At 44.2% G+C, this 16,937-nt stretch overlaps 1 protein-coding gene across 1 annotated transcript; it reads left to right on the top strand.

Moving 5' to 3' along the window:
• The first annotated feature begins 641 nt into the window (after positions 1-641).
• Positions 642-3,459, top strand: LOC104064184 (DNA-directed RNA polymerase I subunit RPA43). Its single transcript, XM_054088635.1, has 2 exons — positions 642-679; positions 2,715-3,459. Exons 1-2 carry the CDS (start codon positions 642-644, stop codon positions 3,457-3,459), a joined length of 783 nt encoding a protein of 260 aa, XP_053944610.1.
• The last annotated feature ends 13,478 nt before the right edge of the window (positions 3,460-16,937 follow it).

Raw genomic sequence — 16,937 nt, 5'->3', positions numbered from 1 at the left:
GTGATAGGATGAGGGGGAATGGGTATAAACTGGAGAGGCGCAGATTTAGGCTTGACATAAGGAAGAATTTCTTCACCATGAGAATGGTAAGACACTGGCACAGGTTGCCCAGGGAAGCTGTGGCTGCCCCATCCCTGGAGGTGTTCAAGGCCAGGCTGGATGGGGCCTTGGGCAGCCTGATCCAGTGAGATGTCCCTGCCCATGGCAGGGGGTTGGGAACTACATGATCTTTAAGGTCCCTTCCAACCCAAACTCTGCTATGATTCTATGATTCTATGATTATATGATTTGAAGTGACCCATTGCTCTTTGACCTTGTTATTGGAATCTGCCCATTTGGTTTGACTTCTGTGCATGGGAACATCAGGGACTTAGTACAGGCCAGATCCCGCCTCGGTTATAGCAATAGACCAAATTATTCTCTTCAAAGCCTCTAACAGCATGCGGGGGCTGTGCAAGGTGCAGGAAACAGCATCAGGCATTATAAAAACCACAGTGTATGAAAATGCTGTAATGCATTAGCAGCTCATCAGAACTAGTTTATCACTAAATCACTCCACATCTGAATAGGTTATTTCACAGTTCACATCACTCCTAGTGACTGATGCCAGGAAAGACCCCATCAACAGAGAAGGCTGGGTAATGGCGTTGGTGGCCCACCCTAATTCCAGCATCATGAGGTAAGGCTTTTCTAACACAGCCGCTATTATCGCCGTGTCTGCCTTCCTTATTAGGGCAGTCTGAAGCTTAATATCTACTTGGACTGCCTCAGACAAATCAGATCATTATTGAACTGGAAGACTGCAAAGTCTGTACTGGTAACACTTACAGCTGACCCAAAGGTCAGGAAATGGGTAAAAGAAGAGGGAAGACAGCCTGCGGATGCTAAATGGCCCAATTACCTCTGGCCATGGCCAAAGTCTCACTGAAGAGGAGGAGGTAGTGACTTATCTGGTGAGCCTGGTTATACAGCATGAGGCTCTGCTCCTGCTTGAAAGCATCTAGCTTTGGGGGACCCAAAGATGGCTCCAGTGCCTACGGAGGTGCATGAAGGAGCAGGAGCCAGGAGGGTGAGAAGCAATGGACACCAGCTGAAATATGAGAGGTTTAGATGAGCATAAAGAGAAACTTCTTCCCCCTCCAGCTGCCTGGAGAGACTCTGCAGCTTCCCACCTTGAAGGCTTTCAAGACCCAACTGATTGAAGCTCTGAGCAGCTGGGGCTGATCTTGGAGCCAGCCTCCTGAAGTCCCTTCCATCCTGAATTTTCCTCTCATACTATGGCAAATCTTAATGTCACCAGGGGAAATGCAGGCAGGCAGGCAGATACCAAGGAAGAATAATGTGAATTATTTTACCTTCTCATTTGGAGGCTGGTCACAAATGGTGTCCCCCAGGGCTCAGTGCTGGGTCCAGCTCTGTTCAATGTCTTTATCAATGACCTGAATGAGGGGCTCGAATACACCCTAAGTAAGTTTGTGGATGACACTAAGCTGGGTGGAAGTGTCAATTTGCTGGAGGGTAATGAGCCTCTTCAAAGGGACCTGAACAGGCTGGACTGCTGGGCTGAGACCAATGGTATGAGGTTTAACAAGGCCAAATGCCGGGTCCTGCACTTGGGACATAACAACCCTGTGCAGTGCTACAGACTAAGGAAAGAGTGGCTGTAGAGCTGCACAGAGGAGAAGGACCTGGGGGTGTTGATTGACAGCTGACTGAACATGAGCCAGCAGTGTGCCCAGGTGGCCAAGAAGGCCAATGGCATCTTGGCTTCTATCAGAAATGATGTGACCAGCAGGTCCAGGGAGGTGATTCTGCCCCTGTGTTCAGCACTGGTGAGACCGCACCTCAAATTCTGTGTTCAGTTCTGGGCCCCTCACCACAAGAAGGATGTGGCTCTGGAGCGTGTCCAGAGAAGAGCAATGAAGCTGGTGAGGGAGCTGGAGAACAAGTCTTACGAGAGAGCTGGGGTTGTTTAGCCTGGAGAAGAGGAGGCTGAGGGGAGACCTTATTGCTTTCTACAACTACCTGAAAGGAGGTTGTAGAGAGGAGGAATCTGGCCTCTTCTCCCAAGTGACAGGGGACAGGACAAGGGGGAATGGCCTCAAGCTGCATCAGGGAAAGTTCAGACTGGATATCAGAAAACAAATTTTCCCAGAAAGGGTCACTGGGCACTGGCAGAGGCTGCCCAGGGAGGGGGTTGAGTCACCTTCCCTGGAGGTGTTTAAAAGATGGGTAAAGGAGGTGCTCAGGGGCATGGTTTAGTGGTTGATAGGAATGGTTGGACTCAATGATCCTGGAGGTCTTTTCCAACCTGTTAATTCTGTGATTCTATGATTCTTCCCCCATCGCTCTTCTTCTCCCCCTCTCTTCTTCTCCCCCCTTTGCCCTTCTTCTCCCCCCTTCGCTCTTCTTCTCTCCCCCTTCGCTCTTCTTCTCTCCCCCTTCGCTCTTCTCCCACCCTTCGCTCTTCTTCTCCCCCCTTCGCTCTTCTTCTCTCCCCCTTGGCTCTTCTTCTCCCCCCCTTCACTCTTCTCCTCCCCTTCGCTCTTCTTCTCCACCCATCGCTCTTCTTCTCCCCCCTTCGCTCTTCTTCTCTCCCCCTTGGCTCTTCTTCTCCGCCCATCACTCTTCTTCTCCCCCACCCTCCGCTCTTCTCTCCCCCTCATGGCTTTTCTCCCCCCTCCGCACTTCTCCTCCCCCTCTTCTCCTTCCAGCCTTCAGGAGGTGCCCGTGGCTTACGATAACATCAAAGTGGTGGGCAAGCTCGGGGACGTTTGCGACCACCAAGGGTTCATCGACCTGGACATCGAGGTAGACTTCATCATCTTCAGTCTCAAGAAAGGGGAAAAAATTATAGGTGTAACTAATAAAGTGGCTGCTGGTCATATTGGCTGCCTGATACATGGGTGCTTCAATGCCTCTATCCTCAAACCTGAACAAATGTCCATTGTACAGTGGCAAGAGCTGCGGTTAAAAATAGGGAATGAAGTGAAATTTGAAGTATTGCATTTGGATTCTGATGCAGCTGGGGTGTTCTTTATTCGAGGAGGACTCACTAAGAGCAGCATGAGGCCAAAAAGATCTGAGAACATCACTGACAGTACAAATGGAGATGAAATTCCAAAGCTTGACCACCAGGAAAATAGCTGCAATGACTCTGGGGGCGGTAATGTCACAGAGCAGGCTCTAGGTGAGACAAATAACACCGGGAGGGAACATGGAGAAGAGCAGAATGTTGATGCTATGAATGAAGTATGTGATGATAAAAACAAGAAGAAGAAAAAGAGAAAACATAAGCAAGAAGAACAGGAACATGTATTGCCTACCAGTGATTCCAATGGTTACCAAAGTGACCATAAAAAGTCAAAGAAAAAGAAAAGAAAACATTGCAATGAAGTTGAAGAAAGTGAATTATCTCAGATGTCACAAGAGCCCAAAGCTAAAAAGAAAAGGGAGTAAAGTCTGAAGTGCCTTTCCTGAATAAGATTCAGACATTTTTATAAGCTTCCAATAAAATCCAGGGTTTTTTTTAAAAAAAGAGGAGGAAGAGGAAGAGGAAGAGGGAGAGGGAGAGGGAGAGGGAGAGGGAGAGGGAGAGGGAGAGGGAGAGGGAGAGGGAGAGGGAGAGGAGATCTTGTAGCAACCTTCCAGTACCTGAAGGGGCCTACAGGAAAGCTGGAGAGGGGCTATTCATAAAGGCTTGTGGGGATAGGACGGGGGGAATGGGTATAAATTGGAGAGGGGTGGATTTAGACTGGACATTTGGAAGAATATTTTTACCATGAGAGTGGTGAGGCACTGGCACAGGTTGCCCAGGGAGGTTGTGGCTGCCCCATCCCTGGAGGTGTTCAAGGCCAGGTTGGATGGGGCCTTGGGCAGCCTGATCTGGTGGGATGTCCCTGCCCATAGCAGGGGGGTTGGAACTAGATGATCTTTAAGGTCCCCTCCAACCCAAAGTATTCTATGATTCTATGATACTATGGCAGTGCTGTGATAATTCTTGAGCTGCAGTGGTTTTGGTAACCATTTAACCCTGGGACAACTTAGAGGTGAGTCACATTTAATGAAGTATTGGGAAAAGCGCCTTTGTTGCAGGAGTCTTAATGAACTCATCTACTGAGCTTAACAAAGTGAAGATAAAGTGAAGATAGCTTTCATCGTGGTAGCTGTTCATTTGAGGAACAAATTTGATTATGGACTTTACAGTGTATCAGATAAAGTCACAGCAAAAGCCAGTGGCTGAATTCAAAGTTAGATCATTATTAATCAGCAATAAATCATTTTAATAAGATATTTGATTTTTTTTTGGAAAAAAAATGCTGTGGGTTACGATTAGTTCACCACTATGAACCATCTTTAAATGAAGCAATCATTTGTCAGATATGATCTACCTTAAAGGAGAATACATTCAGATTAGTCTCTTGCTCCACATGGTGCAAGCTGGGTTGGTTGAATGGATGAACATGAGCAGCTAGCGCTGGCCTCAGCCCGTGGACCAAGAAAGGCACACAAACCTGTGCTTGGCAGCCTGGCGCAAAAGTGCAGTTTTGTCTCTGGTGGTCTATTTAGCCACTTGGACAGAGGTTCAGTAAAACACTTGGACAGAGGTTCAGCAAAATACTTAGTCTTGCTGTGAAAGTGGAAATACTTCCAGCATCAAGGAACAGCTTAAATTACCCTTTGTTCCCATGACTTGGTTTCATGGTGGTCTAGCTTTCCATGCCTCACTTTCTGCAACCGTCAGATACAGATTGTGACTCACTAAAATGCAGTATTTTGTTATTCATCTCGCTATAATTCACAAAATGTGAAGCAATTCTGAAGAAATCCATATATATGAACGTTTCTGTGTTGCAAGCAACTGACAGTCACAGCTTAACCTACATTGACCAGTTGACTGCCCAGCATTTTTATGAGAAGAATGAGCAACAGTGAGGTAATGGATTGATTTTAAGAGCATGTGCTGGGGACCAGCGGTACTCTGACAATAATTCCTAATGCTAATGCTGGTCTCTAATGCCCCGAGCACCACCTTTTCAGGAGTTTTTTTTAATTTAGAAATGTTTATTTCGATTTTAATTGGTGCAATATTAGCTATTATCACAATAATTATCACAATAATTGTCATTTAACAGTTGTCAGGTTGCTGCTAGCTGAGGTGTGAATGGGTATTGAGAAGCACAGGTGGATACGCAGTCATAACAAGTGACTCATCTGGAAGATGTGGCAATAGCAGTAGAGGCTTAACTGGGAACCAGACCTCCCAGGCTGTCAACTCTGTGTGTTACATATCGCTACCTTCAACGTTGATGGAGAAATACGAAGACATTTTCTTCTTTTGGTCTGCAGGCAACCTCCATCATTGCTGTTGAGCACAGTGAAGTGATTTCTAATAAACCAAGAGTGTGGCATCACTTTAAATGATGGGAACACCTTTAATGTCTTATGTTACATTGGATATACACCCATTCTGTTAGAAAACCAGCCAAAGATGGCCGTGGATGCTGAGGTTCTCCAGTTGTTAAACATCACCACAGGATTAAGCATGAGGACAAGTACATGAGGTTTTTTCCTTTTCCTTTTCACACTCAAGTAGCCTGAGCAAGTTCAGTGCTTGCTTGTTGTGTCATTTGAGATTTTTTTCCTTTTTTAATGTTCCTGATTTCTATAAGGAAATCAGATGTAGAGAGATATTGTCTAGTTTTATATCAGTGAATGACTTTCACCTCCCAAACCCAACAGATTACATAGATGCAGAGGCTATATACACAGTGAATGGTCATGGTGTTACCCACAATGAGGACCTTGGTCACTGCCGTTAGCACCATGTTCTCCTCACCTGTCTCCTGACACATATATGAGATCATAGAATAGTTCAGGCTGGAAGGCATCTTTATAGATCATCCAGTACAACCTCCTTGCAAGGAGCAGGGACATCTTCAACTAGATCAGGTTGCTCAGGGCCCCGTCCAGCCTGCCCTCGAATGTTTCCAGGGAGATGTGTGGTAGCTATAGGCTCTGCCATTAGACTGTGAAGAAGACCGTGCAGCTCTGGGAAGGTAACCAGGTCTTACAAGGGCTGAGCTCATCTTCAGTGGTGCTCAGCTCATGCAGAGACTGCATAGGGATCCCAGGACAGGCCAGGATCCTAGGATCTGGGTGCTACCTAAAGGTAAATTCACTTATATTTAGGGAATATATGCCATTACCTGGATACATGTGCTTTTGTCTTCTCCATTGTTTCAAGACCCAAAGTGTCACAGCTGTGGTCTGGAAGAAATGCGTGCCCTGGTTCCTTGCATGGACCCTAAATGACAAGGAGGGGTTTACATCAGGGTGAGTAAATGTTTGGCATCTATGCAGGGCCCAATGAAGAGAACCAAGCTAAGGGGGAGTAATGTTGTAAGAGGGCATCTACCATCACTCAGCTCTATGAAAAAATCTTCATTTCAAAACCAGACCCTATGCTTGGAGAGAACGAAGAAATGCACAAATATTTTTAGCATTTTTTCATCTGATAAATGTTGCCTTGCCTTAACTATTTTACAGAAGTTCTTATATTTTAAAAATTACACATGTATTAAAATTCCAATATGGAACTTGCTGATAATCATTAGTTGCATTGCAAAGGGTGCATAGCAATCTATGCTAATTTATTTATTGCTTTAGGATGATCACAGATCATCAAAAGTAGAAGACATTGCATATAGACCAATTTCACCAGTGGAATCATAGATTTTAAAGGTAATTCCTTATACATGTCCACCCTGGAAGACAAAAAAACAGCTGCAGAAGTTCTTTTAAAGTAATTCACATAATCCCATTCCCCAGTTTCTCACAGCAGTTCTGCATTTCTGCTAACACGATTTTAGAGCGAAGGGTACTAATAGTCTGAATGGCCAAGAAACTGTATTAAATAGATATTGCAACAAGTAATATATTCTGAAATCAGATATTGCAACAAGTAATATATTCTGAAATCATACACGGTAGAAGTCTGCATTTAGAAATTTCATACCATTCAAAATCAGAATTTAAGGCATTCTAGAGAAGGAAGACTTTCCTAGAATATAAATAAGGGTTGCCACAAGCCTCATATGGATCCCTGAGCTATGAGTTAGGATACAGGGGAGGTGAACATGGCACTAACAGCAGAGACAGAGGCACTTGATATGTGTCACACCGTGACCATTCGCTGCAGGTGCAGCCTCTGCATCTAAGCAATTTCTTGCTTCTGTACACAAAATGCTCTTCCATCTCCTGCAGCGTGGGTTCAGCAGGCAGGAGCAGTGCTGCCTGTGCAGAAACTACTTTCTGTTGCTCAGGGGATCTGAGCAAGATGCAACTTTCTCCACGTAGTTCCCAGTGAATAGAGGAGTACCTTTTTCGGGGCGGGATGGGATAGGATGGTATGGTATGGTATGGGATGGGATGGGATGCTCTGCTTAGGCTGGCATTAGGCACAAGAAAGCTGTCTGGAGGTCCCCTAGAATACGGGGGACATTGCCAGGCATTGCAAAGTCTTCCCAGAAAGCTTGCAGCTGCTGGAAAACTTCTAAACACACTTGTGGCCTGAAGCTGTTGTTAGTGTGCCTGTGTCACAACTGCTGGCTGTGAAAATCATCCCTGGTAGCTGAAGAGAGATTAATCGCTAATAGCTGCTCTTTCTCCAGTAATTTTAAAGGGAGACTGGTGGAGAGACTGAAAGCCTCAGTGAAGGCTGGCTGGGGTTGTTGCCTTGGAGCCTGGGCTGGCTGGGACCATCACCTCCAGAACAACATAGAGCCTGCTAAAACAAGTATTTAAATATATTTGCATATCTGCACGAGGCACACACAAACGTGCATTCTGGTGAAAGAAGGAAATGAAAAAAATTTAAATGCCTCGCTGCATTTGTCTTGAAAGATGACTTAATGTAGAAGGCATCACAGCAGACATCCCACCAGGTATGGCCCCAGTAGGTAGCACAGCAGGCACCACCGCAGGCATCCCACCAGTGCATCTCAGCAGGCGTGAGAGCAGACATCTCACCAGACATCACTCCATGTCATCTCAACAGGACATTGTAGCAGGAACCAAAACAGGATGGTGTTTTGCTGCCAGCCCTGCTTTTGAGCCTAGTGGGGTCAAATGGGCAAGGAGGGCAAGGGCATTATGTGGGCAGAAGCAGGAAGTGCAGGTGACTGACCACCCACCAAGTTAGCCTGAGTGGGATGAGAAAGGGAAAGCAGCAACCTCCAAGAGCATCCAATTGTTGTTTTGGCAGAAAGAAGGCCCTGAAGGTGTCATGTCTGCTCCTCAGCTGGCTTCTAAGGAGCTTTGTGCATGTTTAGTCCCAAAAAACTAAAAAATTGTTTTCCTTCCACCACGTATACCTATATACATATATAGCACATCCCTAAAAATACAGTTTTGATAGTGAAATTGAGCCTCTGACTGAACATGTAGAGTGTGACCTTGGGTGGCCCATGCCCACCAGCAATGGGGAGAGCAATCCTGAGACAGTACAGTGTACTAGAATGGTATTTCTCTGGGGTCTGTCTCTCTCAGAAACAGAATCCATACGGCAGTGATGCAGATAAGAAATGACTATTTACTTGTCTCAGATGCTTCTTTCACAGCGTCTGGTTGGCTTGTGAGAACCCCATCCCCACGGACTGGGCGACAGAGCAGCCTCAGGGAGACAAGCCTGGAGCTGCCTGGCCAGCTTCTCTGTCTTGTGAAGGGAATAACTTCATAACGTAAAACTGATTTTCTGGAATCTCACTGGAATCTCAATGCTGCCAACACAGTCTTGCTCCAATTCTCTCTTGCATTAGAGAAGGGAAAATATTTGGGTTTATATTTAAAATCAGATATAATCTGTTCTCTGAACGAAGACAGCAGAGGACTTTGTGTGCCTAGTGTAGCAGAACATCAGGAATTATAATATCTGAATTCAAATTCTGGTCCAGGAGCAAACCTCTCACTAATGCCCTAAGACATGGGACAGAAATAAACCATGTCTTACTCTGCAGGCACATACATTTCACTTCTGGAGTCCTTTTCAAGGTCACTTCTGCATTTACAGATTTATTCTTTTTTACTGTCTGTTTAGGAGAGACTTCAAATGGTTCTTTAAGAAATAAAGTTTCATCGTATCACAGTATTTTTGCTACATAGTATGAACATTGACTTTCTAAAAATCCATTACACTGAACTTTTTTCTAAGCTTATTCTGTTGTTAATCTTGATGCAGGAGAAATTTTGGTAAGAAAACAGGCAATGGCACAGATGGTTTGGAAAATAAACTCTCATGTTGATGTAGTGCAGCATAGGAATAGAAGAATACATTAAAACACATTGATACATGGACTGAAAATGGAAGAAACACTCCAGGCTTTGCTCTGGGTTTGGTGTGTACAACTCACGAGAATCATTATATTCTCAGTGTCTCCCTGCCATGGTTACTTGAAGGAGGACAGTGCTCCGGCAGTGGCTGCAGTGCAGAGGAGGTTCTCAAAATTACAAATCATCATTAAAAAATGATGAAACAAAGTGCTTGTAGAAAGTACATAATTACGAATCATAGAAACATAGAATCATTAGGTTGAGATCATCAACTCCAACCATATCTGTCCACTACAAAATCATATCCCTAAGCAGCTAATTCACTGGCCTTTTAAACATCTCCAGGGATGGTGACTGAACCACCTCCCTGGCCAGCATGTTCCAGTGTTTAAGAACCCTTTCTTGTGAAGAAATTTTTCCAAGTCTCCAATCCAAACTTCCCCTGACGCAGCTTGAGGCCATTCCCTCTTGTCCTATCACCTCTCACTTGGGAGGAGAGGCCAGCACCCACCTCTCTGCAACCTCCTTTTAGGTAGCTTTAGAGAGCAGTAAGGTCTCCCCTCAGACCCCTTTTCCCCAGGCTAAACAACCCCAGGTCCCTCTGCCACTCCTTGTAAGACTTGTTCTCCAGCCCCTTCACCAGCTTTGTCACCCTTCCCTGGACTGATGGACTCTGATGAACAAAGGCCAAGACTCATTTTTATGCATTTCCAGTCCAGCCTTGCTGGACACCAGTTTCTGTCCAACCTGTTTCCACATTGAAAGGACAGGGTTTGGCCGTGCAAGTACAGCTCTAAGTAACGCTCCTACTGTGGTCTAAATTTCCTGTACTATAACTATTGCTATTCAGGTGATGAGTCTAAGAAGCTAAAAAGACCAGGCCATGCATTTCGAATGGCACTCTTTTGTGGATTTCCTGTTTATATTTCAAATACTAGGAGGATAACAAGTTGATCATTTCATTTATAGATGGGTTGACTGATGCTGGTGTCCACTATCTGTCCTACTGTTTTTGCAGTAGCAATTTCATGTATTTGAACAATCTCCCTATGTTTTATCGAAATGCTGGGCCAAGCTCTTTCCCCAGCTCTTTTCAACAAGGTGATTGTAGAAGTGAGCCATGTGAGATTAAATACTGACACGTGAACAACCAACATGCTCTTAAAAAATAAGAAAGCTTTCTGGGAATGATTTTCAAGAAGGGGTGAAGGGAAAAAGGTCCATAGAATCATACCCTCATAGAATAGTTAAGATTGGAAGGGACCTTAAAGATCACCTAGTTCCAACCCCCCCCTGCCATCCCACTAGGTCAGGCTGCCCAAGGCCGTATGAGTTTATGTATCTGAAAACAGGGAGGACTATCAAGTCCAAGAAATACCTGTCTTTATAAATATATGTGAGATCTCTCAATATCCAAATTAACTTAAGTTATTTGCATCTCGCCATATCCGGGTGGATCAGAGGTTCTTCATATCAACACATATACTTAATGCAAAGGCAATTCTTGCACTCTTATACTTCCTTTTCAAATTCTTTTCAAAAGAACTGCTTTCAAAATAAGTAAATTAATTTCAAAAGAAGAGTGAGTGGGAGTTTTAACAGGATAAAACTGAGTTTGAGTCAATGTTTTCATTGCCTGATAACGTTGCAGTATAATAATTTGTGTATCAAGGATAGATACGGGATTTTCAAGCATCAGTATGCCACACTTGATATTTTTATTGAAATAATCTATTTTGATAGCAAACAGCTGACTTTCTTAGCAGAGGTGGTGAGGGCAAATGTCACCATGCAACATCTCACCTTGCATTTCACCCACAGCCTGAAGGTCCATGTATGACTCAGGACTCTGCCCTGGCAATCCCAAGACAAGAGCTGGGTCCACCAGCACCTGACTTCTGAGGCCCCTTGCTCCTGCCTGGCTCAGGCCCTTGAGCACTTTGGTTGTTGGAGCTGTGGGTGAGCACAGGCACAGCAGCTGCTCTGCTTCTACAGCAGGTTTCCTCATGCAGTAAACTGGTTAATAACAGTAAAATTTCAAAAGTGCTTCTTTTTTTAACCACAGTGAATAACTAAAGCCAAAACCTGAATGTGAGTATGGTTTCATTCAGGACAGGTTTGAATCCAGCATCTTATTTAGCTTATTTATACTTTGAATTATATATAGATTTAACATTTACTCTTCAGAAGCTTAAAGTTCCTTAAAAGGTCACATTTCATTTTGTATTAGAACATGCCGTGTTGGCTTTCTGCTCATGTTTTTTTTGCACGTATGAGCACTTAAGGTAAAATATTTCCTACTTCCAAAAGTAGCAAGTTTACAGACACTTAATAAAAAAATGTTTTCTTCATGCCCGTTTCTGGTCAGCAGGAATTTTCTCTGTAGAGGAGCAAGGTAGAGGAATTTAGGCTGACTTCTTTAGATTTCTGTCTCATATTCTGCAGAGAACAATGAATACCATAATAATACAAAGTTATTCTTCCTATTCAGCACCATTCCTGAACAATCTGCCTGTCTAACCCATCATACTGATCTCAGACGCCCACTTGTTTTTATGACTTCTGGGAAAGCAAAACACAAACCAATTTTGCTTTATCAATTGTAACTTCAACCAGACAAGAAACAATGTGCGTGTGAGTCCTTCTTATCAGGTTTAGAAGCAGCGTGGCTGAATTTAATGGAGTAACACCTGCGTTTTATCCACCACAGTAAGCCAGAGGGGAATTAAACTCATGATAGTTATTCAAAATTGCACGATAGTGGTCTGGTCTTCATAGAATCACTAGGTTGAAAGGGACCCACTGGGTCATCGAGTCCAACCATTCCTAACATTTCCTAAACCATGCCCCGCACCACCTCGTCCACCCGTCCCTTAAACACCTCCAGGGACGGTGACTCAACCCCCTCCCTGGGCAGCCTCTGCCAGTGCCCAATAACCCTTTCCATGAAAAATTTTTTCCTGATGTCCAGCCTGAACCTCCCCTGGTGGAGCTTGAGGCCATTCCCCCTTATCCTGTCCCCTGACACTTGGGAGAAAAGGCCAGCTTCCTCCTCTCCACAACCTCCTTTCAGGTAGTTGTAGAAAGCAATAAGGTCTCCCCTCAGCCTCCTCTTCTCCAGGCTAAACAACCCCAGCTCTCTCAGCTGCTCCTCATAAGACTTGTTCTCCAGCCCCCTCATCAGCTTCATTGCTCTTCTCTGGACACGCTCCAGAGCCTCAACATCCTTTTTGTGGTGAGGGGCCCAGAACTGAACACAGAATTTGAGGTGCGGTCTCACCAGTGCTGAACACAGGGGCAGAATCACCTCCCTGGACCTGCTGGTCACACTGTTTCTGATACAAGCCAAGATGCCATTGGCCTTCTTGGCCACCTGGGCACACTGCTGGCTCATGTTCAGTCAGCTGTCAATCAACACCCCCAGGTCCTTCTCCTCTAGGCAGCTTTCTAGCCAGACTTCTCCTAGTCTGTAGCACTACATAGGATTGTTATGTCCCAAGTGCAGGACCTGGCATTTGGCCTTGTTAAACCTCATGCCATTGGTCTCAGCCCAGCGGTCCAGCCTGTTCAGATCCCTTTGCAGAGCCTCCCTACCCTCCAGCAGATCCACGCTTCCACCCAGCTTAGTGTCATCTGCAAACTTGCTAAGGGTGCACTCAATGCCTTCATCCAGGTCATTGATAAAGACATTGAACAGGACTGGACCCAGTACTGAGCCCTGAGGAACCCCACTTGTGACTGGCCTCCAGCTGGAGTTAACTCCATTGACCACCACTCTCTGGGCCCGGCCATCCAACCAGTTTTCAACCCAGGAGAGCGTGTGCCTGTCCAGGCCAGAGGGTGACAAAAATTTCTGAAGCAGAATACTGTGAGAAACTGTGTCAAAGGCTTTACTGAAGTCCAAGAAGACTACATCCACAGCCTTTCCTTCATCCAGCCTTTCCCTCATCCAGTTTTGAGTCTGTTAAGCCAAGATTGGATCCAGGTATGTCATTTTAAAGGATCTTACACCTTAAACTTGCTTAACCCCGCCATGCACACCTCTGACAAGAGATGCTGTCATGTAATTTGAGAGCCCACACCAATTTATTTGGTTTTAAATTGATTGGATAGTAGAACTTCACCAATCTGACTAGTTTTTGTTCAAGTGAGCCAAGGACATTTGCATGCACGTCCAGCAGGCAGATTCAGGAGGCCTGAAAGCAGGTCTCAGCGACAGAGTCTCTCTGGAGGAGGTCATCTGTTGCACCTGAGCTAAAAGCTTCATCTCCTGGGTTTAAAGCAGCCCTTAACCAAGCTTTAAAGCAAAGCAGCAGGAAAAAAAATGGTACAGTCCCTGGAGCTGTAAATTAAAAGTCAGATCTGAAGTGAAGAAACTGTGACATATCTCTGAACTGAAACTGAAATCACTGTGAAGTGAAATCACGATGGTGTGAAGTTACATGCAGTCACTCAAGGAAAGGAACTGGAGAATGGGGAAAGAGGACAAAATGCACACGTGTGTGTAAGAGACAGAAACCGCTATGCTACAGGAGACAAGATGCTCTCTTCCACCCTATCTGCCAGCCGCAGATGACTTCATTTTTATTAAAATAAATAGCACCTTCTGCTAATTGCAGCCTAGAGAGTAGCAACAGTCTCCTACTTGCTTCTTTAGAAGTTTGTGGATGACTCAACCGAACTGTGATGTTTTGGTTTAATGGCAGGCAAAGGAACAGAAGTTTTCTATCACACCAGGCTGCAGGAAAGGGTTTCTCTCTGGAGCTGTCTGCTGCCTTGTGCAGATGCAGCTACAGCGCAGAGGATCCATCTGCCTGAACAAACCAGCAGTAAAAACAGAGTGAGGAAATATCCAAAGGGAAAACACAGAGAGTCTAAAATTCCAAGAGAAAATGAAATTTGCAGAATGCCATCACTTCCTGGGAAAACCTTTATAGCTCACCAGCCCACTTCACCTAGCAGGCACATACGCCTAATGTATCTTTGCAAATATGTCAGCAGACAGAGGATGGAGATCTACCTAGATTTTAAAAAACAAAAAGGATTTAAAAGATCCTGGCTTTGAAACACAAATAAGAAATATAATCCAAAACTGCCTGTAGGTGTCCCAGCTCCAGCCCCACAGCTCCTGAAGCACAGGGATTGCAGGGAGTGGCCTCTTTCTACCAGTTACAGCTCATCTAAATTGGTCATTTGGTGCTGATGTCAGTGGAGTGAGAGAAAGACACAGCTTTTGTGGGTGAATCAACCCACCCCAATTCAGGAATTCAGCGTGATTCATCTCATCCTGAAACTAGGCATCTCTTTTCCTGTGGGATGAATTTTAGAGCTTAAATAAGGTGAAGCTAATCCCACCCATGTACCCCTTCCAGATTAGAAAACTTTGGAAGGAGTCTGCAGTGGTAGAACCATTTTGGGTGGGAATAATCTCCCTTCTTTAGGACATTCAGATATCCAAGACTATAGTGGTTGCTTTAGCAAGACAAACTAATTTTCTCCACTGAAAGGGCTGGGTTGGTTGATGGGAGGAGAAGCTTCCATGCTGTTCAATGAGTAATTCATATTACCAGTTACTCCAGGCTCAGCATATTCTGAGCTTAAGCACGCAGACTACGGAAGTTATGTTGGTAAAAATAGCCAAGCAGTTTTATCGGAAGTAGGTATTTCTACCTCAGAAGTTTATTGGCATGTGGCAGAACAACTGAACTTTTCTCCCACATGCTGTCTAGGTGAAGCTGGCAGGAGACGTTGGTTTCCCTATCACTTGGGAAACGCATTTTTGTTAGCTACACAATAACCCGTGTACAGGTAAAAACAGTCTATGCTCTACTTTTCTGGGTGCTGTGGTGTTAACTTGGCCAAAGTTTTCCTATCTTTTTATTATTAAATTGCATGCAAAATCCATTTATAGCACTCAGAAATGACAGAGCACTGCATACTGAGCAATAGGAACTGTCATCATTAAGGTTGCATATCCTTTTCCCTGTTCTGCATCTTGCTGGTAAAGGGTTTTGCTGGATGAAGGGTTTTGTTTTGTTTCCTTTTACAATAGACTTAACACAAAGTTACTGAGGCAGTGATACAGATTTAGACATGCTTGTAACATCTTTCCAACCGAAGTAATTATATTATAATACATATTAACTTGCCATAGAGCTCTGTAATTCCATAATGAAAGAAGACAAATTAAAGGATATTTATTTTTATTGACAGAAAATACGTATTATAATCCTTTTGAAAAGCAGCACAGACTTCTTAGCTGCAGAATACACATAGATGCAGTTAATTACACAACCAATTTTCCTTCGAAGTTATTCCTCTTTTATTTCTGAGTAGCCCCTTTAATTTTAATAGGCCTACAAGTTAGAATAAAACTAAGCAGATGAATGCTTGCATGTCACAGCCTTAGGGGTCCAGTATATACCAGCCAAAACATATAATAGATCTTAGTGCTGTGTATACAGGTTATGATTGCTCTTTTAAAAATAGATCTCTGGGTTAGAAAAGAGGATGGAACTGAACTATTTAAACTAAAATAAAATACAGGTTTTGGACCGAACTACTTAAACTAAAATAAACACGTTTAAGAACAAATGGACATAAACTGTATTTAGATTGGAAATTAGAAGAGCATTTTTACCATCAGGAGGGAACATCCTTCTAGAAGGAAAAATGGATATAGAGAATGCAACTAGCTGTGATATGTACCTTGGTTGATTTAACACAATCTCATGATGTGATTCCTTGTGGCAGACAGCAATGTAGTATGATGACCCAGGAGCTCTACTCCAGCCATCTTCTGGTTCCAGTATAACGTAATGAGTACTTTTTATGTAAATAACCTACATGATTCTTCACACCTGGTGCTTGGATCCACACTAATCACCATTGAGCTCATTATGTTCAAGCACTTCAACATGAAAGCTTTGAGGCAGAATCAGGTAATTAGGTCAGTGGAAATGACTGACGACCTTCAATGATTGCAGCAGGAGGTAGAAAGATGAAGGCGTTTGCAACGTGTCCCTGAAGGTGAGCAGCATCAAAGAGAACACATTAATCAAAGAAGGAACAAAAAAGGGCAGAAGAGGAATGACTGATCTGAGGACAACACCGCATCTTGCTCATTAGCTGGGGAGTCAAATTGCAATAAACATTCTCAGCAGTCACAGACTGTGAAAACCTGGTGGATGATGCACAGTGAAAGGTGGTTGTGAAATAGATAAATTAATGCCTAGATGCACAAGTAGCGACATCAGAAAGAAATTAAAGTGATGTTACCTGATCCTTGAAGATGTCAGGCGTTTGTATCTGAAGAGTGAAACATAAGCTTTATTGTGGAAAGTATTGAATTCTGCAATGAAAACTACTCCAGACTTTTGAGAAACACATCATCCCCAATATAGTAGGTGTATTATTCCCTGTGCAGTGCTGATAAGAGCCCATCTGGGCTCGGCAGGGGTGTGAATACCCTGAACTTGAGCTTCCCACATCCCTAGGATCAACACAGGCTGGGGGATGGAGGGACAGAGAGCAGCCCTGCCGAGAAAGGCTTGGGGGTACTGGTGGATTAAAAGCTAAACATGAACCAACAAGCTGTACTCACAGCT

Source organism: Cuculus canorus, chromosome 1 (genome assembly GCF_017976375.1).
Source record: "Cuculus canorus isolate bCucCan1 chromosome 1, bCucCan1.pri, whole genome shotgun sequence".
In the NCBI taxonomy this organism is placed as follows: Eukaryota; Metazoa; Chordata; class Aves; order Cuculiformes; family Cuculidae; genus Cuculus; species Cuculus canorus.
Note: the sequence above shows the minus strand (reverse complement) of the source record. Positions and strands in the feature narration are given on the sequence as shown.

Bases quoted from the DNA above. Each gene is read 5' to 3' on its own strand.
- LOC104064184 (XM_054088635.1), top strand. From the start codon at position 642: ATGGCGTTGGTGGCCCACCCTAATTCCAGCATCATGAG. The intron at 680-2,714 runs GTAAGGCTTTTC...TTCTCCTTCCAG, and splicing joins CCTAATTCCAGCATCATGAG to CCTTCAGGAGGTGCCCGTGG.